At 40.3% G+C, this 26,444-nt stretch overlaps 1 protein-coding gene across 1 annotated transcript in view; it reads left to right on the top strand.

Moving 5' to 3' along the window:
- Positions 1-26,444, top strand: part of ATG4A (autophagy related 4A cysteine peptidase) — a 59,891-nt gene that overhangs the window by 826 nt on the left and 32,621 nt on the right. Inside the window, exon 2 of the mRNA XM_056808947.1 lies at positions 24,271-24,381. Coding sequence (XP_056664925.1) covers positions 24,271-24,381 — 111 coding nt within the window. The remainder of the gene's footprint in view (positions 1-24,270; positions 24,382-26,444) is intronic.

Here is a 26,444-nt window from a genome sequence, read left to right on the forward strand (position 1 = left end):
ACGTTACAGGGTTTACCCCCTGGACTCTGGGGGGGGGGGGTATATTATGCCACCTTGCTAGATGACAACTTCAAGGAACAAAAGGATTTGGTGAACCTCTATACCATTTGGGGAGATCCAGGGGTAGGGAAAGATGATTGATTGACTTTACTATGCTTACCAGGAAATGGGAGTGTTCAAACTATACTGACAGAATACAATCAAGCTTGGGAAAAGAATTATAGCTAGAGGCTAGGGTGTCTGGGAAGGGGCTGCTTATGGGTCTTCTTGGGAAAGAGTCTCTGGTACTACAGGGTCCATTATTCAGTCTAAGGCTGCTAGCCTGAGATTCCCTTCAGGGTGGATTCTCTCTGGAATAGGGAACAAGTACAAACTTTGGGGTCTCCAATCAGATCTTACTGGGCTACAAGTTTGGGGTTTCCAGATTCCATGTTGAAGCCACCAAACTCACTACTACTTACTGCCATGATTTATACATAGTCTTAGAGAGTTGCCTGGGTTAAGTGATTCACCAGAATCTCTTAGCCACTGGGGGAACCACAGTTAATATGGTTTTACCTAAAGAGTAGAATGTGCTTTTGAGAGTGATAAAGGTTTCTTTGTGTTTAGAAGACTGGTTGAAATTAATGATTTATAATCCTTGCATTAAGTCCAATCATGTGACTGACCATGTTTTCCAAAGCTTATTGGATACAGCAAGAAGAAGAGAATTTCCCAAGTAATAGTAGTTGACTGCCCTACAGCATACTCACATGCTCCCCCCCTCAGTAAACCATATTTTAGTCTATTTGTAAGAATATGGAGAATGAATACAGGGTCTTGTGGGAGAGAAAAAAGACATTAGCAGCTAAATAGGATCAGTAAAGGTCTCATATAGGAGGTGCCATTTGAGCTCAACCTTGAAAGAATCTCAAGATTCTATGAGGTAGAAATGAAGGATTGTCTTCTAGCCCTCCGGAACAGCCTGGGCAAAGACAGCCAGAGGGGAGATGGAATGGCTTTTATGAGGAACAGTTTGGCTGGAAAAGAGAATGAGTGATAATGTATCGTAAGCCTGGAACTTAGACTAGACAGACAGCTTGGCATAGGGTTCACCTGAGGGATGAGTGTGCCTTGAGAGTAGGGTATCTAGGTACATTCCGTCTTCACAGGTTAACCCTGGGGGAAAAGAGGGGACTTTGAGTTGATAGGAAGGAACAACTAGAAAAATGACTAAAAGCAACAACTTAATAGTTTAATAGTTTAAAAAGCTTACTTGAGCTCTCTTCATAGATGGACAGTATGTTTTGTTATGGTACATTTATTCCAATTTGGAACGTTGGACCAAGTCTAAATTCTGGATCCTCTAAGCCAAAATTTTCCTCTGTAAATTATAACACGTGACACTTGGGAGATGCCAATGAATCAATAAACATTTATTAGCCTCCTGTTATGTGCTAGGTGCTCTACTAAGTACTTGGGGTACGAAATGAGACAAAAGACAGTACCTGCCCTTAAGGAGCTTACAGTCTAATGGGGAAGACAACATGCAAACAAATCTATACAAAGCAAGCTATATGCAAGAGAAAGAGGAAATAATTAATAGAGGGAGGCACTAGAATTAAGAGGGGTTGGGGAAGGCTTCCTGTAGATGGTAGGATGTGAGTTGAGACTTTGGTTTCCTTTAGCAGAGATCAGGAAAGAGAGAACCTTCCAAGAATGAGGTGCAGTCAGAGTGTCCAGAGCTGACAGATGGACTGTCTTGTTGGTGGAATAGCTAGACTGGATCAAAGAATACTAGTAGGAGAGTAAGATGTAAGAAGACTGGAAAGGTAGGAATGGGCCAGGTGATGAAGGGCTTTGAATGCCAAACAGAATGTTTTTATTATTACCAAAGAAGGATGATAGGAAGCGACCAACCTGCACTTTAGGAAAATCTGGTGGATGGATTGCAGTGGGAGATACTTGAGGCAGGCAGACCCACTCACAGGCTATATTTACCCCTAGGGAAGCCAAAAGGAAACTTGAGGGTCATTGGCTTGGACTGTCTCACTTTCTCTGACCTTTGCTTGCTCATAGTCACCTTTATTATTTTTATCCTCAGCCTGTAGCCTCAGGAATAAATAGCTTTTAGCAAGCTGGATACCTTCAGTGACTGATAAAAACTGTATGTAAATACAAGCCTAAATAATTGGGTTATTGTGGTCCTTGTCCTGCTTCAGGTTTGCTATCACTAGACACTTGTGATAATTCTTTTTAATGATAACTGTCATACACTGTGGTACAATCGAATGTCATGGACTTCTCCATTAGTGGCAATGCAGTGATCCTGAAGAACTTGGAGGGATCTGTGAGAAAGAACACTCTCCACATTCAGAGGAAAAAACTGTGGGAATAGAAACACAGAAGAAAAACAACTGCTTGAATACATGGGTCGAGGGGATATGTATGGTTGGGGATGTAGACTCTAAATGAACATCCTAGTGTAAACATCAACATGGAAATAGGTTCTGATCAAGGACACAAGTAATACCCAATGAAATTGTTCATTGGGGAGGAAGGGAAAGAATACTATTCTTGTAATCAAGGAATAATGTTCTAAATTGACTAAATAAAATTAAAAATAATAATAACTCATATCTAATAATAAAATAAATATGATGTCCAACTGCCCTCCCTCTTCTGCCCCTAATATTCTACCCATCGCCTTATTTTTTCATTCATCTGTTTATATTATTAATTTATATTACCTCTCCCTCTTCTCTCCCAACTTGGAAGTATGGAGGAGCCATGATCTGCTGGGCAGCTTTGACCTGTTCCATTCTGACTCAGGCCAGTTCACCCCAGGGGACTTACCATGTTGGTGCTTGACTTAGTTTGACCACCCAGTCAGTTGTTAGCCATACTTTGGCTCAGAAGTCCTGAGTTCAAGTGATTCACCAGCCTCAGTCTTCCAAGCAGCCTCAAGGATACGTACCCCAACAGCTGGCCTCCCATCTCCTCTTAGTGCATGAGAGGGACTATTTTATGCTCAGCTATGTATATCTAAGGCCAACTCACAAGGGTCAACAATTACCCAGAGTAAAAACATTTTCCATTCTAATATATTCCACTGAATATATTCATTAAAATATTTTTTGTTTTACTGTTGACTTGAAGATAATCAAACAACAAGCATTTTTATAGATACAGATGAACAGAAAAAGAATTAGACATGAAACCACAAATCTGTATCTCCAGCATTTATCATTTTCCTCTTTTGTCATCCCTGCCAATCTGACAGATGGAAGAGAAAATTTCAGAGCTACTTTTAATTTCCATTTCCCTAATTATTAGTGATTTGGAGCATTCAAAAAAAATCACATAGTTGTTGAGTGCTTAGATTTCTTCATTTGAAAACATCTTGTTCATATTTGACCATTTTTCTTTTTTAAAAAACCTTGACCTTCTGCTTTAGACTCAATACTGTGTATTGGTTCCAAGGCAGAAGAATGGTATGGGCCAGGCAATGGGGAGTAATTGACTTGTCCAAGGTCACACAGCTAGGAAGTATCTGAAGTTAGATTTGAACCCAGGACCTCCCATCTCCCCAGACCTGGCTCTCCATCCACTGAACCACCTAGCTGCCCTTTTAGCAGTTTTAATGAATTGTGGCTAGTATAGGGCATGTTTAGTATTTCTTTCTTTTTTAACCCTTTTATTGTAGAATCAATGCTAAGTATCAGTTCCAAGACAGAAGGCAATAAGGGCTAGGCTATAGAGGTTGAGTGACCCAAGGTCACATAGCTAGGAAATGTCTGAGGGCATATTTGAACCCAGGACCTCCTGTCTCTAGGCCTGGCCCTATCCACTGAACCACCTAGCTGGGCCACGTTTAATATTTCTGCTGTTCTGCATTTTTTTGAAGCTTTTATGCCTTTAGCTTATGATCAACTTTTGTGAAGTTTCCATGTACAGCTGAAAAATAGGTCTACTCCTTTCAGTTCAAATTTAGTAATTATTATAGATCTACAATGTATCTTTCAAAAATGCCATTCAGGTCCTTTTATAAGATATATCTAGATCTAAAAGGGCTCTATTGAGGTCCCAAGCTGGTTTAGCTTTGCTGCTTACTTCTACCTGTAATTTGATTAATTTTTCCTTCAAGTATTTAGATACTATACCATTGGTGCCCATACTGACATTATTCGATTGCTTATGTTGCTTTTAAGAATAATGTTGGGGTAGCGAGGTGGCTCCATGGATTGAGAACCAGGCTCAGTGATGGGAAGTGTTGGGTTCAAATCTAGCCTCAAGACATTTCCTTGCTGGGTGACCCTGGGCAAGTCACTTAACCCCCACTGCCTAGCCCTTACTGCTCTTCTGCCTTGGAACCAATACACGGTATTGATTCTAAGATGGAAGGTAAGGGGTTAAAAAAATGTCAGAGATAGCAAGATGACTCAGTATATTGAGAACCGGGCCCAGAGATGGTAGGTCCTGGGTTCAAATCCAGCCTCAGACACTTCCTAGCTGTGTGACCCTAGGCAAGTCACTTATTGCCTATCCCTTATTTTTCTTCTACCTTACAACCATTATGTAGATTTGATTCTATGACAGAAAGTAAGGGTTAAAAAAAAGAATGCCCTTTCCATTTTTAACTCTGTTTTTACTATCGCCTCATCTAAGATCATGCTTGCTGCTTCTGCTTTCTGGAGACAAACATTTTATCATCTCCTTTTAGGTTTAAAATAATAAATTTGTTAAACTTTTTTGTGTTTGTTCACCTTCATTTCCAAACGTATCTCTTCTACTCCCTACCCAAAGCTATCCATCATCACAATAAAAAATAAGGGGGGGAAAGCAGTTCATCAAAAGAAACTAACACATCTACTGAATTGGACAGGGTATATAGTGATCCACACCCATAGTTCCTTACCTCTGCAAAGAAGGAGAATTATTTGCTTTTTTAAAAATCCTAAACTTAACCAACACCAAATGAGACAGACATTTACATATTCAAAGCAAATCAGAAATAGGGGGCTATCTATGAAGTCTGAATCAGTTCTATGAACAACTCGTTTTTCTCATTAGACATATAATACCTTGGATACGTTACCTCCAAAGTTGTCCTCCTCTCAGGTTCTAATTCACCTTCATTCTTTTCTTCCTGAAAAAAAAAAAAAGATTCTGAACTTAAACACCAGAAAAGGAACATTTCCTGCATACCACAGGGCATGGAAATAGGATTCTTTATGAAACTCTGAATCTTCATTTCATACTGCTCACTTTAAAATGATTTCCCAGGGCAGTGATGGCAAACGTATGGCACGGGTGCCAAAGATGGCACACAGAGCACCCACCCTCCCCCCAAGTTTGTTACTAGAAAGGAAGATGGACTCAGGTGTACCTGCTCCCCTCCACATCTCTACCTGGGCTGAGGATTTTCCTCACTTCACCCACCCCTTTGCCCAGTAGGAGCACATAGGGGGTAAGGTGGATGGCTCACAGGTGGCAGAGCTAGAGGGGAATAGAACTTTTGGACCACTCCTTCATCTGCACTGAGTTCATTCCTCACTTCACCTGCCTCTCTGCCCAGCATTCCAATGGGAGTACTTCGTCCCTCCCCTGGGTGGGGTAAGGAAGGGGGAGGTACACCCCTGGCATTCAGGGGGCAGGGCATGACACTTGGTCTCTAAAAGGTTTGCCATCACTGTCCTAGGGGCAGCCAGGTGGCACAGTGCACAGAGTGCCAGGTCTGGAATCTGAGGGACCTGGGTTCAAATGTGGCTTCAGACTCTTTCTAGCTGGGTGACCCTGGGCAAGTCACTTAACCCTGATTGCCTAGCCCTTGCCATTTTTCTGTTTTAGAATTTATACTAAGACAGAAGGTCAGGGGGCAGCTGGGTAGCTCAGTGGATTGAGAGCTAAGCCTAGAGATGGGAGGTCCTAGGTTCAAATTTGGCCTCAGACACTTCCCAGTTCTGTGACCCTGGGCAAGTCACTTGACCCCGATTGCCTAGCCCTTACCACTCTTCTGCCTTGGAGCCAATACACAGTATTGACTCCAAGATGGAAGGTAAGGGTTAAAAAAAAAGACAGAAGGTCAGAGCTTTAATAAAAAATACATACATGCACACACATGCATGCATGCATACACATATACACATATCCCATCCACATTACGACTTTCCCCACTGCAGTTTCAATATATCTCTGGTCAGCATAAGAAATTAAATGGGAATTTGGGGGGGAGTTTTGTGAAAGCTACAGAAAGCGCAAGAAAAGTTTAGAAACTCAGAAATGCATAAAATTGTATTGTATAATAGCAACATAGTTTATCTTTTAATATAATAAATTTACGCATTTAAAATTTTTTAATTTTAATTAATTTTAAAAAATCCTCACCTTCTGTCTTAGATTCAGTATTGTGATTTGGTTCCAAGGCAGAAAAGCAGTAAGGGACTAGACAATGGGGGTTAAGTGACTTGCCCAGTTACTGTGCCTCTATTCCTCCCCTCCCCCAAACGTCATGGAAGGGGGTTAGGGGTCCAGCACCCCAAGGATCTGCAAAAATGTAAACTGTTTTGGCCCTCCCTTTGTACCAGAGAAGAAGTCTGAAATTTCTCTTTTTCTTTCATAGGGTGTTTACTGTAGAAGAAATTGTGTATTAAAAGATGAAATATAATGCTATTGTACAACATTATACATATATGTGAGTTTCTAAACTTTTTCTGTATCATCTGCGACTTTTGCAAAACTCCCCCCAAATTCCCATTAATTTCTTATGCTGACTAGAGATATGTGGAAATCACAGGGGGGAAAGTTGCAATGTGAAAGGGATCTCTCACTTTCTCTCCCTCTCCTTCTTCTCTGTCCCTCCTCTCCCTTTCTTTCTCTCTTCTCTCCTTTTCTCTTCACTTTCTTCTCTCTTCTCTCTTTCCTCTCTCTTTCCTCTCTCTCCCTCTCTTCCTCTCCTCCATATCTTTCCTTTGCCTCTTTCTTCTCTCTCTTCTTTCTCTTTCTTTCCCTTCTGCCTCTTTCTACTCTTTCCTCTCTTTTTCTTCTTTCTCTCTTCTCTTTCCTCTTGCTCTTCTTTTTCTTTCTTGCTTTCTTTGTGTTCTCTCTTCTCTCTTTCCTTTCTCTTCTCCCTCCCGTTGTTCACTCTCTTCTCTCTTTTGTCTCTTTCTTTTCTCTCCTTCCTGTCTTACTCTTCTCTCTCTTTCTTTCCTCCCACTTTTTCTCTCTCTCTCATTCTTCTGTCTCTTCTCTATCTCTTCTCCCTCGCTTCTCTTCATTCTCTCCTCTCTCTTTGCATGCTCTCTCTCTCTTTTTACCTTGAATTCATCACCTCTCTCAGGAGGTGGCTAGTCGGTTTCATTCCTGGACCTCTGGAATCATGATTGTTCACTCCATTGTTCAGACGTCTTTATTGGTTTTTAGTAAGAAGTATTTTCTTTATAGTGTTATTTTTACATAATTTCTTTTCCTGCTTCTGCATTCTTTGTTCTGCATCATCTCATATAAGTTTTTCCATTTTTATCTGAAGCTGCCCTTTCATAATTTCTTACAATGAAATCATTACATGACATTCATCCTCTAGAATTTGTTTATCCATCCCCAGTGGTTGGCCACCTCTATAATTTCCAGTTCTTTGCTGTAACACAAAGAACTACTATAAATATTTTTGTACACATAGGTTCTTTTCTTTATTTTTGGAGGGTTTAGAATTAGTAGTGGTATTGCTGAGCCAAAAAGTAGGAAGAGTTTGATGACTTTCTGGGCCTCATTCCAAATTGCTTTCCAGAATGACTGGAAACTGTTGGTATCACCAACAGTCTACTCGTGTGCCTAAGCCGTGGCCCCTCCAACGTTTGCCATTTTCCTCTTTTGTCACCTTCACAATCTGAGGGGAGTGGTGGAATTTAGAGTTATCTTAAGCTGCATTTCTCTAGTAATTAGCAGCACTTTTTCACATGGTTGTTGATAGCTTGAATTTTTTCCTTTGAAAATTGCCTCTTCACCAAATGGGTATTGGGAAATGTTGGGAAACAGCTCTTCAAACAGTTCTTTGAACCAGTTCTTCATATACCTTGTTAGAAGAAATATGCTGCAAAGCAAATATGCTGCTGTTTCCTTTCTGATTCCTGAACCGCATCAATTTTGTTTATACAAAACTGTTTCAGTGTTGTGTCATTAAATTGAAATTGTTTTGCTCTAAACTCATATCTAGCTTCCAGGCTTAATTTGGACCTTAGTCTTGAGTAAGGTGGTGGGTTAGGCCCTGTTTGGTTTTGACCTGGCGCTCCTGGCTTCTTGCTGTTGATTTCTGCTTCCTTTGGTGTTTGGCATGTCTATGCTTAGCATGCTGGTCTATTTCTGTGTCCTCCATCATAGTCTTACTGTTGGATGCCCGTGATCAAGGCATTGGGTGAATTGCTTCTATTTTGAGGTTTCCTCGATCTCCAGGTTGGGAGTAGAATCTCCTGGCGTTGGCCTGTTTGCTGAGATTCTTGTTCTGTTCTACCCAATTACCTGCTGCCTTTGCTGGCAAGATTTGCCTTCCAGTGGTCACAGCTTTGGGCTCTTGGTTTTGTGTACTCTCGGGCTGGACAGAGGGGTTTATTGAGGCTTCTATTTGGATTTCTTGGTTATTAGGCAGCCTGATGCTCTTCTTAGGTCGTTACTGTAAGAAAAGTGGAGACGTTTAACTTTAGGCTGAGATACCCAACCACATATTATCCTCTTAATAGAAAATCAGTGATAAATACCACACTGGATATTTTGTTTTGTTTGTTATTGTTTTGACTAAAGAGTTTAATGCCAGCACTTTACATGAGTAGTTGCCTGATTTAAAGGTGATGATTAGAAATCAGGAAGGATTTTGAACCTTCCGTGAAATGTTCTGGTACTTATTTCCCTGGCCTTCCAACAGCTGCACCATGAACTGTGTGTTTTATATGCCAAATCAGTGGAAAAAGAGGGTTCCTAGGTACAAATTTTCACTTTGCACCCAATTTTTCTTCTATATTTAGAGAGTTTTCTAAAGTGGAAAAAATGTATCCTTTCTAGGGAGGTGTAGAAGCCATGTCAACCAGAATTGATTTTTTAAAAATGTTTTTATTCATAGTTTTGGTTTTTATATTTTCAGGTTACAACATTTGCATTTACAAACATTTCAGAGTTTTTACATTTTGCATCCTATATTTCCCCCTCTGTTTCTCTTCTCCCTCCCTCTCAGTTAATCAATGCATGTTTATTAAAACACCTACTATGTGCCAAGTACTGGAGAAAAAAGAAAGGCAAAAGACCCACTCTGGAGGAGCTTTTAATGGGAGAAGGCTCCATACAAAGAACTCTGTAAAAACAAGCTCTAGATAGGCTAAATTGGAAGTAATCAACAGAGGGAAGGTACCAAAATTAAGGGGGATTGGGAAAGACTTCCTGTAGAAGGTCAGATTGTAGTTGGGACTTGAAGGAAGCAAAGGAAGCCAAGAGCCAAAGATGAGGAGGGAGAACATTCCAAATATGGGGGACATGCTGAGGTTGGGAGAGCCATTCCATAACTTGGACACCCAATCTCAGACTGTTAGTGCAGTGTCAGAATGAAAGGAGACATTTGTATGTCACTGAACAGTCAACAGAAGGAAGTTTATTTAGCCTTAACGCAGCAAAGCTATGCATCCAGGATCCAGTGGTACTTAGCTTCCATAAATCAGGCCCCATAAATCAGCTCTCTGAAAACACTTGTCTGGTCAGCAGAGCAGGGGGAGGTGATTTTCATCATCTTCAGACATCTACTAAGTCAAAAAAGGCATTTCCCACCTTGGGTGGATCTTTGATGCCTCTGGGTGACCAGGAAGCCATGTCAGTCCCGCCGAAGGCCACCAGGAAGTTGCATCTTGGAGAGGAACCACTTGGGTCTTTATCCTCAGACCACTTAAGTTCTGGCTTTGTTGCCTTTTCCTAATCCATGTGTGCTGGAACCCTGGCAGATTTGGGGTCAGTCATACCATACAAGAGAGACAGACTCTTCCTTGCACCCTGTGACTTTTCCCATTGCAGTTTTGATATATTGCGGGTAGTCATAAGAAATTAAATGGGGATTTAGGGGGAGTTTTCCAGAAGCCACAGATGATACACAAAAACCAACAGATAACTCAAACAGTTTGGATGCTCAGAAATGCATACTTAACCCAAAATTTACAGTACTAGAAAGCCCCCATAAAAGCAAAAGAACAAATTCAAACTTTACCTTCTGTTTTAGAATTGATACTAAGTATGGTGCCAAAGAGTGGTAAGGGCTAGACAAAATGGGTGGTAGGTGACTTGCCCAAGGTCACACATTTAGGAAGTGTCCAAGGCCACATTTGAACCCAGGACCTCCCATCTCTAGGCCTGGCTCTCTGTCCACTGAGACACCAAGCTGCCCTGATGACATTGTTCTTATCAGTTATCCTTATGCATGTAATAATGCAGTGCTTCCCTCCTATGCCTTGTTCTTTTGGCTCCACACTGCTGCTGTTTTTTCCCTCCAGGTTAGCTGTCATTTTCCTCTCTGAAAGCTCACACTCCTCCCCTTCCTGCCTCTGACTTCCTGCTCTTTTTCTGTTGTGGTCTTGGTCAGCCGGCCATCATAAGCTCTGAGGGTGGGCCTCCTTCCCTCCTTCTTAGGAGTTGGTGAGTTTAGTGCCTGTGCTTTGCAATGTCTATTCCTGCTTCCTGACTGTATCCGAGATAACTGAAGTATTACTTTATGTTTCTTTTTTAATTTAAAAATTTTCTTAATAACAATTTCCACTTGAGTTTTCCGAAGTTATATGATCCATATTGTCACCCTCCCCACTCCCTGAGCTGACAAACAATTCAGTCTGGGTTCTACATGGATTATCACGCAAAACGTGAACTGTTGCTTTTGAGTGATAAAGTCCTTGGGGATAGGTATTCTATCTCTGCTTCTTTCTTTATTTTATTTCGAAACCCTCACCTTCCATCTTAGAATCTATATTGTGTATTGGTTCCATGGCTGAAGAGTGGTAAGGGCAAGGCAGTGGGGGTTAAGGGACTTGCCCAGGGTCACACAGCTAGGAGGTGTCTACCTAGTTGCCCCCTGTACTTCTTTTTAGATCTCAGTGGCTATTCCCCTGTTCAGGTGAATAGTGAACCCAATAACCCAATAAATACCTGATGATTTACTGATACCTTGGGCCTGAGGGACCCGGCCCCACCTCTTCCATGCTCTTAAGAGTTATAATATCTACCCACCCAACTTGATTTTTGGTTTGTGTTTTCAAACTGGCTTTACTGAGTTGTGCTTGAGTCCAAAGAGCCAAGTCCTAGAGCTAAGGTACATTCTCAGAGACAGGAATAGTTGAGTCCCATCCATGAAACCAACTCCCTCTTGATGCACCAACACTCCTCACTGTTCATTATCCAAATTCATTCTGGGTGGAGGTTGCATCCTCCTAATAGTCCCTTCTGGAGGCATGTGACCTGATTGTTCATTACTTCCATCCCAGGCAGCTAGGGGGCACATGGGCCATATTACTCCTTGACCTCTGAGAAACTAAGCTTCAGATTAAGATGGCAGGAGTAGGGCGTGGAGATTCCAAAGCCTACCTGTTTAGAGTGAGGAAAGCACGTCTGTTTCTGCTGGGGAAGGAGGTCAGTGCCTGGTAGATTAGGGTACAACCCTCAGGAAATATTCTCTTAGGAAAGGAGGCAGGGGGTCTGCCAATATCTGTAGGCACAGATTATTCCAAGTTCAACTGAGATCTTAAACGAATCCCTAGACCCTGGCTAATGGCACAGCAAAGGCTAGAAAGCCATTGATAGGAGGAACAAGGAGGATTCATTCATCGCCCTTTAGCTACTTGCTGTGGAATAAGGAGACTTGGGTTAGAATCTGCTATCCCATACTTCTTAGCTGTATGACCCTGGCAAAGACACTTCACCTCACAGAGAGTCAGTTTTCTTATCCATGCAATGGGAATAATAACCACCCACATGCTATGGTTGTAAGGGCGACAGCTTGCAAACTTTCGAGCTATGTGACCAGGGATAGTTTGGTTTTTTTTTCTTTCTATTACTGGGCTGTTCTCAAGGCTGATTATTCCTGGCAGCATGAAAACCTGACTCCTACGTGCACAGACGGTGTTAACATATGAAAACATTGGCCAAGCTTAGTTCCCTGGCAAAAGCCAAGATCTGTAAAACTCCTTGAAACTCAGACACACTTCACTTGGAAACACTCCTTGTTACCTGAGTTTCTACATAGAGTATTTTGTTTAATTATATTTATGCAGATACAACTTTAGGCCCCGTTTTAGGATTGTGGGATCCTCTAGAGCTGGAAGGGATCTGAAGGGCCATGGAATCCAAACCCCTCATTTTCAAGAGGAGGAAAATGAAGCCCGGAGCAGGGAAGTGACTTGCCCAAGATTATACAGGTTCTAAGTGTCTGAGATAGGATTTGAGCCCCAGATCTTTTCAATTTCAAATCTAACTAAAATTGTGTCAAAACAAAATTTACCTACAAATTAAAAAAAAAATTCCCAATTTATATCTAAATGTACTTGTTTCCAGGCTTAGACAAAGTAACATTGAAATATTAGCTTAAACTTGAACATGCTACATTGCTTAGAAACCCATTTAAACTTAACTAATAAAATAATGGCAGAGCCAGGACTAGAACTCACATCTCACAGACCAATATGCTTTTTCTTAAAGAACCTTGGCCTTCTATCCTAGAATCACTACTGGGTATTGGTTTCAAGGCAGAAGAGCAGTAAGGGCTATGCGATTGGGATTAAAAGACTTGCCCAGGGTCAGACATCTAGGAAATGTTTAGGAACAGATTTGAACCCAGGACTTTCCATCATTCGGCCTGGCTCTCAATCCACTGAGCTACCTAGCTGCAGAACCCAGACACAAAAGCAGAAATCTAAGCACATCAATCACTGATTTTTACAAATTAAGCTATATCAATCTCATCCTATTCAGATTTGACTTTCAACATCTAACCAAGTTAAATATTAATTATTCTGTGAGATTGATATATGTATCTTTAAGACCAAAAAGCAATGATTCACAATATAGAAAGAGAACAAGAAATTATTCAACAGCCCAACATTTGGTAATGATACCTGTTTTGTTCAGGTCCAAAATTTCTCTGTGATCTAATATAACTTTTCAATCAGTAGACCAAGGTGGAACCACAAATAAAATGGTAGCACATTTAACTGGGATAAGATGAGCAAAACAAATAGCAAGGAGAAACTTAGCAATATCTTTCTCAGAATCATAGTTCTACAGGTGAAAGGCACGGAGTTCAAATTCTACTTGAAAACCCCTCACTATATATAACATGCCTGTTAAATGGGCATCTGGTTTCTGTTTGCAGACCTCCAGAAAAAGGGAATCCACTTCCTCTGGTGGCAACCTATCACACTTCTAATAGTTTTTAATTGTTACGAGATTTTTCTTTTATTAAGACATGAAATTTTTAGTTTAGTTTTTTCAGTGAATAAGCATTTATTTATTCTTTCCCTCTCTCTCTCACTTCATACTCATTGGAAAAACAAAAAGAACAAAATCCTCATGAAAATTTTGCATAATCAAATGAACCAAATTCCTACACCGACATGGCTCGTTCTTTATCTTGAGTCTATCCATCGTCTCTCCTTCTGATGATGGATATCATGCTTCATCACTAGACCCTCTGGAATTGTCGTTGGCTAGTGCATTGATCAGAGTTCTTAAGCTTTTCAAGACCATTTGACTACACCAAGTTATTGTTGTTGTATGAACTGGCTTCCCAGTTCTGCTCTTCCCTAGTTTTTCTGAAACCATCCCTTTGCCATCTCTTCTGTCCCAATGATTATCGCTAGGAAGTTGTTGTTGGCTTTTAACTGATGCCAAGCCTAAATTTGCCTCTGTACTTTTCACTCCTTGTTCTAGCCACTGGGGCCAAACAGCACAAGCCTGATCTATCTTCCACGTGATGGCTCTTCAAATATTTGAAGCCAAACTTGCATGCTCCCTTATTTGTGCTCTCACACCCCTCTGATCTCTTTTTCTCCAGGTTAAACATTCTGAGTTCTTCCAACTGATCTCCCTCATGTGGCATAGACTCTGGACCCCTCACTGTCTTGGTGGCTTTCCTCTGGATTCTCTCCAGCTAATCAGTGTCTCCAGAGGTAGCCTGACCAGGGACTGGAAGAAGACTACGGCCTCCTCTAGATTCCTCCTTTTGCTCTCATTTGTTCACATAGTTCAATCATCACTCACCACACTTAAATCTATCTACCCAGCCCTAATACCTCTCTTGAACTCTAGTCTAGGCTATACAAGATTAAGAGTCAAAGATGAATACCTGAGGGATTAAGTATTGCCCAGGATAGAAACAGAGAAATTCAGAAAAGGAGGGGATTGGGTGGGGTGGAAGTTAGGGGGAAGATAATGTACTAAGATCTTATCACTATCGTTGTTCTCATTATCTATTCAGTAGAGTTCAGATAGGAACAGTTCTGGGACAAGGTGCTATCCTACTTACTGTTCCTTTATGTTCTGAACATTAATTCAGACCTCACAAGTAAAGAAAATGACCCATCATTTGTTGCTGCTATTTTATCCAGTTCTTTCTTTTTTTTTTTAACCCTTACCTTCTGTCTTAGAATTACTCCTGCTAAATATTGGTTCCAAGACTTATCCAGTTTCTTAACCAGAATCTACTTTCTTGCTACATATTGTAACCCATCCTCAGTTATTCTAAATGTGAAAAAGTCAGAGTTAAGGTGTTTTTCTCATTGGTCACTGCCCTCAAAGGGGTGCATCTGCTCCTTAAGGTGATCTAGTATGCCAGGGGCAGTTATACATCTGGTTATATTGGGAGAAGAAGAGGAATTTTCCCAATGACATTTTAGTTACTGCTCCTGTGGGGGGTCCAGGGTGAAGTTTAAGTTGGAGACAAGTTCCACAATCGGTTATCAGAGGGAGTTCTACTTGACCAATCTCCCGACTTTCTTGTGTTTTTTACTTAATTTTTTGTTCAATTACATTTGGATACTATTTTTGACAATTGTTATCTGACATTTTTTGATTCAGATTCTCTCCTTTCCTCACTTCCCCCCACCCAAGGCAGAAAATAGTCTGATATAGGTTATCCCAGTGCTTTCATGTAATTCATATTTCCATATTGCTCATGCTGTGCCAGAAGACACTTATCACACATACAATAAAAATCTCATGGAGGAAATAAAGTGGAAGATGGCCTGCTTTGATCTGTGCTCAGACTATAACAGTTCCTTCTTTGGCTGTGGATAGCCTTTTTCATCATGTGGATATGTTGGAAACGTACTTTGCTGATAATATTTTAGTCTATCACAGTTGATCATCATACAATGTGGTTTTGACTGTAAACATTGTTCTCCTGGTTCTGCTCACTTCACTTTGCATCAGTTAATAGAGGTCTTTCCAGGTTTTTCTGAACTCATTCTGTTTGCCATTTCTTGTGGCACAATAGTATTCCACAACTATCATATACCACAACTTCTTCAGCCATTCTTCAGTTGGACACCCCCTTGATTTTCAATTCTTCACTACTACAAAAAGAGATTCTAAGAATATTTTTGAACAAGAAGGTCCTTTTTCTTTTATCTCTGATCTCGTTGGGATACAGACCTAGTAGTTGCTAGGCCAAAACCCTTGCATTTATTTTGATGACCATTATTCTATACAACTGCCAAACTAATATTCATAAAACACAAGCCTGGTTTGGGTATTTCCAGGCTCTAAGACAACCTCCAAACTCTTCATCCTGGCATTTACACCCTTCTGCAAACTGACGCTAGCCTATCTTTGCAGATTTTTTTCATATTCCTCCTTTTCACAATCTTCATTCCAGCCAGTGGCCTACTAATTTCTCCAAAAGTCAAAACCATACTGCTATCTCCTATCTCTGAACCTTTGCCCATGCATCTGGACCTAAAATGTATACCCTCCTTACTGCCACCTTTTAGAGCCTATCTTCCTTCAGGTTTTGACTCAAGCACTGCTCCTTCCTAGAAGCCTTTCCTGATGTTCCCCTCTCCTTCAAGTTGTTACAATTCCCTCCCTTCTCAGATTATTTTGTATTTATATGTAGTCTCCATGGATATCAAGCAATTTAAGCTCCTTGTTAGCAAAGGCTGTTTACTCTGTCTTTGTGTCTCCAGCTTCAAAATCTGACCCTTAAATATACCAGGTATTTTATAAAGGTTTGATGAATGGATTATGGTTGTGGGGATTCTTTTTTAGCTACTGATTGGAATAGGGGGTCTCAGAGCTTTATTCCAATTTGAAGATTGTAGGATTTGATAAAAATAGATCCTTCAGTACCAGAAAGAAGTTTTTCCTGGCATTAAAATGTGTTTTTCTAAAAACTGACATTAAAACTTGTCTCCTGTGCCATTTTCCTACTAGATTGTTTTCCCTTTCCCAGGCCTGACTTTATTCAGAACCCATTGCTGATTTGAAATCAGTGGAAAATAGGAATTGGATTTTTTTTTCAAAACAGCTTTTCTTGGTGTAGTAAATACACTTCTGTGTTATTGCCTCTCCCCTACCCCTCTAGCCTATTCTTCCACAAATAGATAAATAAAAAAATCATCTAATAATGATGGCAACTGATAGAGGCCAATTCCTGGTTTCTTAGTTCACTGATGAGTAAAGTAAAGGGAAGATATGAACTTTAACTTGGATGCGTTGATGCCAACTTTGCCCTTTGACTTTGACTGGATCGTTCCCCTCCTACCCTTTTTAGTGTTGTATTTATTTATATTGTTGTAATCAGTGTGTATGTTGTTCTCTAGGTCCTGCTTTCTATATTCTTCATCACTTGATGTAAGCCTTACCATATTGCTCTAAATTCTTTCTATTTGTTTCTTCTCATATCAGCATAATATTCCATTCCAGTCACACACCACAATATGCTAATTCATTTTCCTAACCATTGGACACATATCTTATTTCAATTTAATTAATAACAAATAGTGTTGCTATGAATATTTTTGGTACACAAGGATTTTTTTCCCATCATTAACCTTCTTGGGATGCAAGTTCAGCCACGAGATCTCAGGGACAGAGCACACGAACAATTTAAGAACTCTCCTTGCATAATTCCAAATCTTTAAAATACATAGACCCTAGGACCAAAATGGCCCCATTGACTGACTGTGAAAACTAGGACAACAATGACACTGATTGTTCATATATGAATGAATGCAAAGTGAACCTAAAGCTATTACTCCTACTCCTGCTCTTTTCATATATTCAGTGGAGCTCTTGGACAAATTTCTATCCTCCTATTCTTCTTATACATTTACTATTCAGACCCTTTGTGTAGTTAAATAAAATGATGACTTCTAGCTATCATTACTATTGCTTTTTTACCCAGTTACCGAATCAGAATATCACCTCACAGAACAGCCTCAGCTAACTTTCCTGATTCCAGTCCATTCAGTATACTATCACATTTCCTATTTTCTCTACATTTGTAATTTCAGTGCTGAGGGTGGACTCCAAATGTGGAAAGTCTGCCCTACCTTATTGCAGATAAGAAACTTACTTGTAATTTATAATGACCAATTAGTTATCTTTAAATACTACTTCCCTTAGAACTCTTCCCAAAAAATCTTCAGTATTTCTAACTCTGCCTGGTTTTCAAGGACTTCCAAAATCTGGCCCCATCTTCACTAACCTAACCAGATGTCATTTCCACTGCTCTCCAATGTCTATTCTCTACTGAGTCATTCCAGTTTTTCCAATGGCCCACAAACATGTCTGATATATACCTACCTTTCTTCCCTGTCTTTATTCATTCTGTTCCTTTCATCTGAAATTCCCTCCCCTCTCCATTCTCTTCTCCTTTGGTCCTCCAAGCCCTTTTGTTTTCTGGAAGTGTAAGTTCTACCTCTTTCATTGAATAAGAGCCAGTTTTGTCTCCCATGAACACGCACTTTCCTGAACCTCTCTCCCTTTTCTCTGAGCTCCTCCAGTGTGTAGACACTGTAGAAGCAGTTACAGGTATTTTCTCTTGTATTTTACACATTTTATTCACTCAGCTAGATTACAAGCATAGTAAATGCCTAATAAAAGTTTCTTGACTTCACTTTATCCCAAGAAATTTGGCCAGATTTGTCCAGGTGTTTATGAGCTACACCTTAATCTTACTTTTACTTATGACTTTAATTAAAAGCCTCATTGCTTTAATTACTTTAAGGCCCTAGGTACTAGGAATAAGAATGACATGCTCCCTGCCTTCAAAGTATTTCCAATCTGATAGTATGGATAACATATGCCTATAGAGAATTGTAATGGAAGTTAGACTAGAATGAAGTACTAGAATGAAGAAGGGGTAGAACAGAGCACATTGTGAGTGCCTTGAGATCAGGGACTGTCTTTTGCTATTTCTTTTATCCCCAGTACTTAGCACACTGCCTGGCACATAGTAGGTACTAACTTAAGAAATATTTATTGACTGACTGACTTTTAACTTGGGGGAAGAGAATAGTCGAGGTGCGTGCATGGAGAAAGAAATGATGAGGACATGATAGCTACTTGCAATTACACAGTTATTTTCACAGAACCAAGTCCTAATCTTATTTATAAATTTAATAGTTCTTTTACTTTCAATTTTATTAATTTCTCCTTTAAGTTTTAGGATTTCCAATTTAGTCTTTAATTGGGGATTTCTAATTTGTTCTTTTTCTAGTTTTTTAGTTGTATGCTCAATTCATTGATCTGCTTCTTCCCTATTTTATTTATATAAGTATTCAAGGATTTAATTTCTCCCCTAAATACTGTTTTGGCCATATCCCATACATTTTGATATGTTTTCTCCTCATTGTTATTCTCTTTAATGAAATCAGTGATTATTTCTATGATTTTCCTAACCCTAACCCATTTTGAACAATTGGATTATTTCATTTTCAATTAATTTTTAATTTGCCTTTCCATGAACCCTTATTGGTTATAATTTTATTACATTATGATTTGAGGAAGTTGCACTTATTATTTCTGCTTTTCTGTATTTGTTTGTAAAGTTTTATAGTCTAGTACATGGTCAATTTTTGTGTATGTACCAGGTGCTGCTGAAAAGAAGGTATATTCATTTTTATCCCAATTCAATTTTCTCCATATATCTATTAAATCTGACTTTTCTAAGTTTCATTCACTTCCTTTCTTTCTTGTTTTTTTTTTGTTAGATTTATCTAGTTCTGATAGGGGAAGGTTGAGGTCTCCCACTAATATAATTTTACTAGGTGCGTGCATAGTTATTTTAAGGGCTGTTGTGTGGAGAAGGGATTAAACTATTTTGCTTGGAAGAACCAGGAGCAATGGTTAGGAGTTAGAAAAAAAGAAAAATTTAGCTCAATGTCAGGAATAGCTTTCTAACAATTCTAGCTATCTAAGAGTGGATTGGGCTGCCTCAGGAAGTGTCAGGAACCTCTTTCTTTGAGGTCTACAACCAAGACTTGGAGTGGGGGGGGGGTTGTTGAGTGTGTTAGTAGTGAGAATTCCTTCTGTATATGAGTCCTGAGGTCCTTGCCAACTCTCCAATTCCATGATTTTATGCAACATTTCTAATTGGATTGATCAGAGAAAGATTAATGGATGAGGTGGCACCTCAAAAGTGGATTAGTGGATGACCTAGACTCTAAAGTAAGGGAAAGATGTAAATTGGGGGTCATAATGGGAGAGAGTCTATTACAGGCATTGAGGATGTTGTGGACAAATGTATGGAGGTGGGAGAGGGAAGATAAAATCAGAGAACAGAGAGAACTGGAGTTTGTCTGGAACATCAAGTATATATTTGAAAGGAGGTTACCTATGAAATGATTAGAAAGCCCAAATAGGGTGGGGGCTTTGGTTTCCAAGCTCAGAAAATTGTATTTTAATGAGCAAGCAATGGGGAACTTCTGAAATTTTTGAATATGGGAGTGATGGGATCAGACCTCTGCAGCATTAGAAAGATTACTTTGTCAGTAGTGTGAAAGTTGGAGGTTGGAGGTGAGACATGCTTGACTAATTGACTAGGCTGATTGAAGTTCCTTGCTTCCTTCAAGGTCCAACTTAGGTGCTACCCTCTTATGCCTTCCTTGACCCTACTCAACCTCATTCTTCATCCCCCATCAATCAGAGTGCTTGTGATGTCCTTTAAAACCTCTTTCACAGATGGTGTATGCTTTAATATTATAAATGCACTTTCTTTTATAAAACAAATTCCATTTCCACATGCCTCAAAGCTCAAAATTTAGTTGAGAAGAACTGATCAAGAAAGAGATGACTAGGGGGCAGCTGGGTAGCTCAGTGGATTGAGAGCCAGCCCTAGAGACTGGAGGTCCTAGATTCAAATCTGGCCTCAGACACTTCCCAGCTGTGTGACCCTGGGCAAGTCACTTGACCCCCATTGCCTAGCCCTTACCACTCTTCTGCCTTGGAGCCAATACTCAGTATTGACTCCAAGATGGAAGGTGAGGGTTTAAAAAAAAAAAGAAAGAGATGACTGGGCATTATAATTAACTAGAATGGTTTGACTTAAGACCTTATTACACAGCTAGTCTTTCCCTTCTATAAAATCAGTTCTTTCTCTTTTTGTGAAATAGCTCCTTTGTGACATGGGGAGCAGGGAAAGAAAGGGCGTATTTTCAGATTGGAACCTTTATCAGCGTGGAATTGCTCTAGTAGATATATTGAATAGAGATGTTGTATGAACAAGCTTCTGTGATCAGCTGAGAGGGTGGGGAGCTATGGCAGGCTTGAGGGGAAATAAGAAACTTTGGAACAGTTCCTGGGGTATACAGTTTAGTGAGTTGATTAGGGAGGAGTAGAGGGGGATTGCCTTGCTTCAGTGAGGTCCCAGCTGAAATTAGATAATATATATATATATATATATATATATATATTTGTTAGTGGATCCAGTGAGCATAGTTTCATTACTTATTCAAGCTCCGTCTAGGAGCAAAGGAAGCAAATGGTGGGTGCAGCTGGGTTTGGGGTTTGGCAAGGTGTGATTGGCAATAGGATAAGAGGACAAAGGACTTGAGAGTAGAGGATAGTTGAACCAGTTCACCAAAGGTTGAGATTGGGAAGGGAGCTAGTGTAGGAGTCATGCCCTAGAAAATTTAGAGGGATTGGAGATCCTTATATGGATGAAGAGCAAGGGTAAAGCATAGTAAAGCAGAGGGTACATTGGAATGACCAATGATTATAAAATTTCAGAGCTCTGGAACATGGATACAGAAGACTTGCGAGTGACAGCAAAATCAAGAGTGTGCCTCTCGGGATTGCAGGATCATAGATGTAGAGCTAGAAGGGATTTCAGAGGCCATCAGGTCCCCCCCACCCACCCATTTTACTGACAAAGACACTAAACACCAGAGACCTTAGGGTCACATAGGTAGTTAAGTATCTGACCTGCTGAAGTTCCTCCCTGGTCACTCTTTCCACCTTTACTCATTCTTAGCTCACTGATTAAAGCAGGATAATTAGAATAGTTCTTGCTCTCTATTGCCACATCCAAGTTCTCCCTCTTCCTCTGTCACTCTCCTTCTTTAAGGCTCATGCTATTCATATCTACCACTTGATCAAAATCCTGATGGCTGTTGTCTACAGAACTCTGTCTACAGAACTCCAGGGTACTTTCCTTCCTTCCTCTATGCAATCAGTATGTGAATCACAGTTTTTCTCTCCTCAACTCCTGCTCTTATACTCAGGGACTTCAACATACATATTGACTCTCTCTCTAATACCCTAACCACTCAAGTTCCTCAACCTACTCACTTTCTTTTTTAAACCCTTACCTTCCGTCTTGGAGTCAATACTGAGTATTGGTTCCGTGGAAGAAGAGCGGTAAGAGATAGGCAATGGGGGTGAAGTGACTTGCCCAGGGTCACACAACTAGGAAGTGTCTGAGGTCAGATTTGAACCCAGGACCTCCCATCTCTAGACCTGGTTCTCCATCCACTGAGCCACCCAGCTGTCCCTTCCTACTTATTTCTTATAACCTATTCCTCTGCCCCACATCAGCTACCCACAAAGATGATCATACTCATGATCTTTACTTACAAATGGCCTACTTTCATGTCAAGAATTCCAGAATCCTTTTATTCAATCTTAATCTTTTAGCTTTTTCTTCTCTCCCTTGTCTTCCTTTACAAAACCTATTCTTTCTCCATAGTATGACCGCCACACCCTTGACCCTTTAATTCTCCTCCAGGGAATCTCCACAGTACTAACTACTCTCTCCTCTTTTCCCCATCTTGACTCTTTGGTGAACTGATTCAACTCAACACTGTCCTTGAATCATTTTACCTATTGTCCTGCCAAATCTCAGCCTCCACTCCTACACACCTACTGCTGGATGAAGGTGGAGGAAATCATGTAACTGTTGTCACTGGGTCCACTACAAATTTGTGTTACATAACCTCAAGTGGGCCCTCACTGTTGCTTGGCAATCCTTTCATGCCGTCTTTATTAATACTCATTCTCCCACTCTCCACGGATCAGCTCTTCCAAACTTCCTTAATCCCTTCTCAAATCTCTCATGGCTTTTCCTACTACTACTCTCTCAACCACCTTTGACACTGTTGATCACTTTCCTACTTGTTATTCTCTTCTCTGGGTTTTCAGGACACCCCTCTCACCTGGTTCTCCTCCTGCCTCTATAACCACTCCTTTGTCTCGCCTTTTCTGGATTCTTTTCCAGGTCATGCTCTTTTATCCAGGCTCTGTCCTGGGTCCTGTTCTCTTCTCCCAACTTGGTGATCTCATCAACTCCTATGAATTTAATTCCCATCTCTACGTTGATGAGTCTGAAATCTACCTAGCCTGCCCAAAATTCTCTGCTGACTTCCAGTTTCACACTTCTGATTCTCTTTCAGAAATCTTGATCTAGATGTCCAATCTTAAACTCCATATGTCCAAAACTGAATTCATCATCATTCTCCTTAAATCCTCTCCTTCCTTTCCCTTTTACTATAGAGGACAACACCGTCCTCCTAGTCCTCAGGTTTGAAACCTGGATTCCTCACTATCATTCATCCATATCGAATCTGTTGCCAAGATCTGTTAATTTTCTCTTTGCCACATCTCTGGAAAATTCTCCTTTCTCTCTTCTGACCCAGTCACCCCTCTGTTGTCGGCCCTCATTAGTCACACCTGGATTATCACAATAACCTGCTGGGGGGGGCTCTTCCTGCCTCCAGTCTCTCCCCACTCCAATATATCATCCATTCAGCCACCAAAGTAATTTTGCTAAAGTGCAGGTCTGATCACATTATTCCCACTACTCAGTAAACTCCAGTGACTCCTTATTGCCTCCAGGAGCAAGCACAACATGCACTATTTGGCATTCAAAAACCCTTAAGCACCCAGCCTCCTGCTGCCTCTCCTGTCTTCTTATCATGTACTCTTTGATCAGTGACATTGACCTCCTTCCTCTTCTAAGAAATGGACACCTCAACTCTTGCCTCTAGGCATTTTCTCTGGCTCTCCCCCATACAGAGAATGCCCTCCCTCTTTTCTGCCTCCTGGCTTCTCTGAGTTCCTTTAAATTCCATTCCAGTCTCATTCTCCTTTCATTCTAGTGCCTTCTCTCTACTAAGTATTTCCTATTTGTCCTGTATATAGCTTGTTTCTTTCTTTATATTTATTTGTTGTTTTCTCCATTAGATTGTGAGCTCCTTGAGAACAGAGACTGCCTTTTGCCTCTGTTTTGAATACCTGGTGCTTAGCACAGGGCCTGGCAAAGAGTAGGTATTTGATAAGTATTTCTTGATTGATTGATTCTCCAGGAACTGTTTATTGAATTGAATTAGAGCTACTGATCATGCTTGTTTCACCTCTGATCTTAACTGGAAAGGTCTCTAGTTTTTATTCTTAAAGACATCTGATGGTAGTTTTGACTTTTATATAGGTATAGTCTATCATATTAAGGAACAATCCTTTTAGTCAATTAGATCAGAAAGACTACCCAAGCAGTAGGATGGAGCAAGAAGGTCAGGAATAAGAATTCATGTAATTGTGGGAGGATTCTTAGAATTGTCCTTTGAAATATGCCTGCCAATGATTATTATGCAAGTATGATGTAATAATGCTCATACTGTAAAAAGACTTAGGAAAAGGAGAAGTCAGCTAGTTTAGCATCTAACCTGATCCATGGAGATGGATCATTGGAGATGCTGGATAGATAAAAGATACACAAAGTGGAGTCAGAAAACACAATTCTTCCAGAGTTAAATTTTTTTTGTAATTGCTTTTCTTTCTATTCAGTGTTTTCCAGGTGTGAAAGGCATATAACTATTTTATCAGATGGTCCAGAAGAGTTACCTGAAACAGATGAGCCTGTTTGGATCTTGGGGAAGCAGTATGACCTTCAAGCAGGTATGGATTCTGTAGTCATCAGTGAAAACCAAATTAGGCAGAAGACTGGCAGATCCCTGATGTGCTGTTTGAATAAGCTTCTCCTTATATTTGGGTTGTTCAAAGAGTTACCTCAGGAAATATTAATGTAGCTTTTAATCTTTGATGCACTGTCTCCTTAAAATTGCATGGCTACTCTGGATATTTACTTATGCCATAATCCAATTAGTAGCCACCTTCCTTTTGCTTGAAGAGTGAAACCATGATGTCTTTTTCTCTTCACTTTGGTTACTGTCCACTTCCTAGATTTTTCTCTCCACATGGAATCCGATGGCTTGCTGATTATATAATTGGGTGGAATTGGAGCTGATTATGTGGCATACTCCAAAAGTACTTATTGTACTGTATCAATACTGAATATGTTGTACTGCACAAGTACTGTACCAGTGCTAACCCAGAGAGGACTTGAATGGCACAGTGCCCTAGGGCTTTATTTTCTTCAACATTTTTCTTTCTTTTTTAATGTGACCATTATTATTATTTTTTAATTCCTGGTAAGATTTGACAATCAAGTCAGTATTTTACTTTCAATTATATACTATTTCCCCAAACATCTTGAAAGTGAAAAAAAAGAAACAAGAGGTAATTGAGATGCACAAGAAATTAGGCTTTAGCTTACACAGAACTGGTCAATCCCATATTTTTTTCTTAAACCCAGGTTAAACAGGAAAAATAATGTGGGATAAAAGGACCGTTCTTTTAGACTCTAGAATATGCTATCTCATAGGACTGACACTTTTGTAACAAAGATAAAGATGTGTCAGAGTCCTGGCCAAAGGCCCTACTCTTGGTCAAGTGAAGATTGTTTTTCTGAGGCATTACTTTTGAGAGAATGAAAAAGACACATTCTTCCCTGATATGCATGCCATATTTTCCTTGGGGACTTTGACAACCTGGAGGTTCTCCAAATCAAGTCAGAATATATTGTTTTTCCTTATAGAAACCAAAAGCAGCTTGGTAACCTTCTCTCTCCCTCTGCCTGTCTTTCCATCTCACTGTCTCTTTTCCTTCCTTCCTTCCTTCCTTCCTTCCTTCCTTCCTTCCTTCCTTCCTTCCTTCCTTCCTTCCTTCCTTCCTTCCTTCCTTCCTTCCTTCCTTCCTTCCGTCCCTCCTTTCCTTTCCTTTCCTTTCCTTTCCTTTCCTTTCCTTTCCTTTCCTTTCCTTTCCTTTCCTTTCCTTTCCTTTCCTTTCCTTTCCTTTCCTTTCCTTTCCTTTCCTTTCCTTTCCTTTCCTTTCCTTTCCTTCCTTCCTTCCTTCCTTCCTTCCTTCCTTCCTTCCTTCCTTCCTTCCTTCCTTCCTTCCTTCCTTCCTTCCTTCCTCCCTCCCTCCCTCCCTTCTTCCCTCCCTTCCTTTCTTCCTTCCTCTCTCCCAACCACCCTACCTCCTTCCCTCCGTCCCTCCCTCCCTCCCTCCATTCCTTCCTTCATTTCAGCCTCTTTCTCCCTTGTTGACCCCATAGAAGGTATTACCCAACAAAAAGATAGGTATAGATGGAATGTGATTTTTCAGTTCATTCTCTGAAGGTGGATATTCATAAGTTAATCTTTCAGTATTAATTCTGTAGTTGCTTATAATGTTTTCTTGGTTCTACTTGTTTCACTCTTGATTGCTTCATGTAATTCTTTTCAAGTTTCAAAAAAAATTAATCCACTTATCATATTTTATGGTTCAGTAATATTCCATCATAATCATATACCACAATTTGTCTAGCCATTCCCCAACTGGTGGACATCCCCCCAATTTCCAGTTCTTTGACACCACGAAGAGAGCTGTTATAAATATTTTGGGACACATAGGTCAGTGTTGGTGAAGTATTGGCATTTGTGCAGAGCCAACATTCAGGGAGCTGCTCCATTCCCCTCTTTCCAGCACCTAAGAACATTTTTTTCATTTCTCGCCCCTCTGTCCCAAAGTGAGCACTTCCTCCCTCTGCTCTTTGGGGTAATATGGAGGGAAGGGGGGTGGGGCTCACAAGCATATTGAAATTGCAGTCTGGGCACAATAACTTGTAAACCTTTGCCAAC

This window comes from Monodelphis domestica, chromosome X (assembly GCF_027887165.1).
Source record: "Monodelphis domestica isolate mMonDom1 chromosome X, mMonDom1.pri, whole genome shotgun sequence".
Classification (NCBI taxonomy): domain Eukaryota; kingdom Metazoa; phylum Chordata; class Mammalia; order Didelphimorphia; family Didelphidae; genus Monodelphis; species Monodelphis domestica.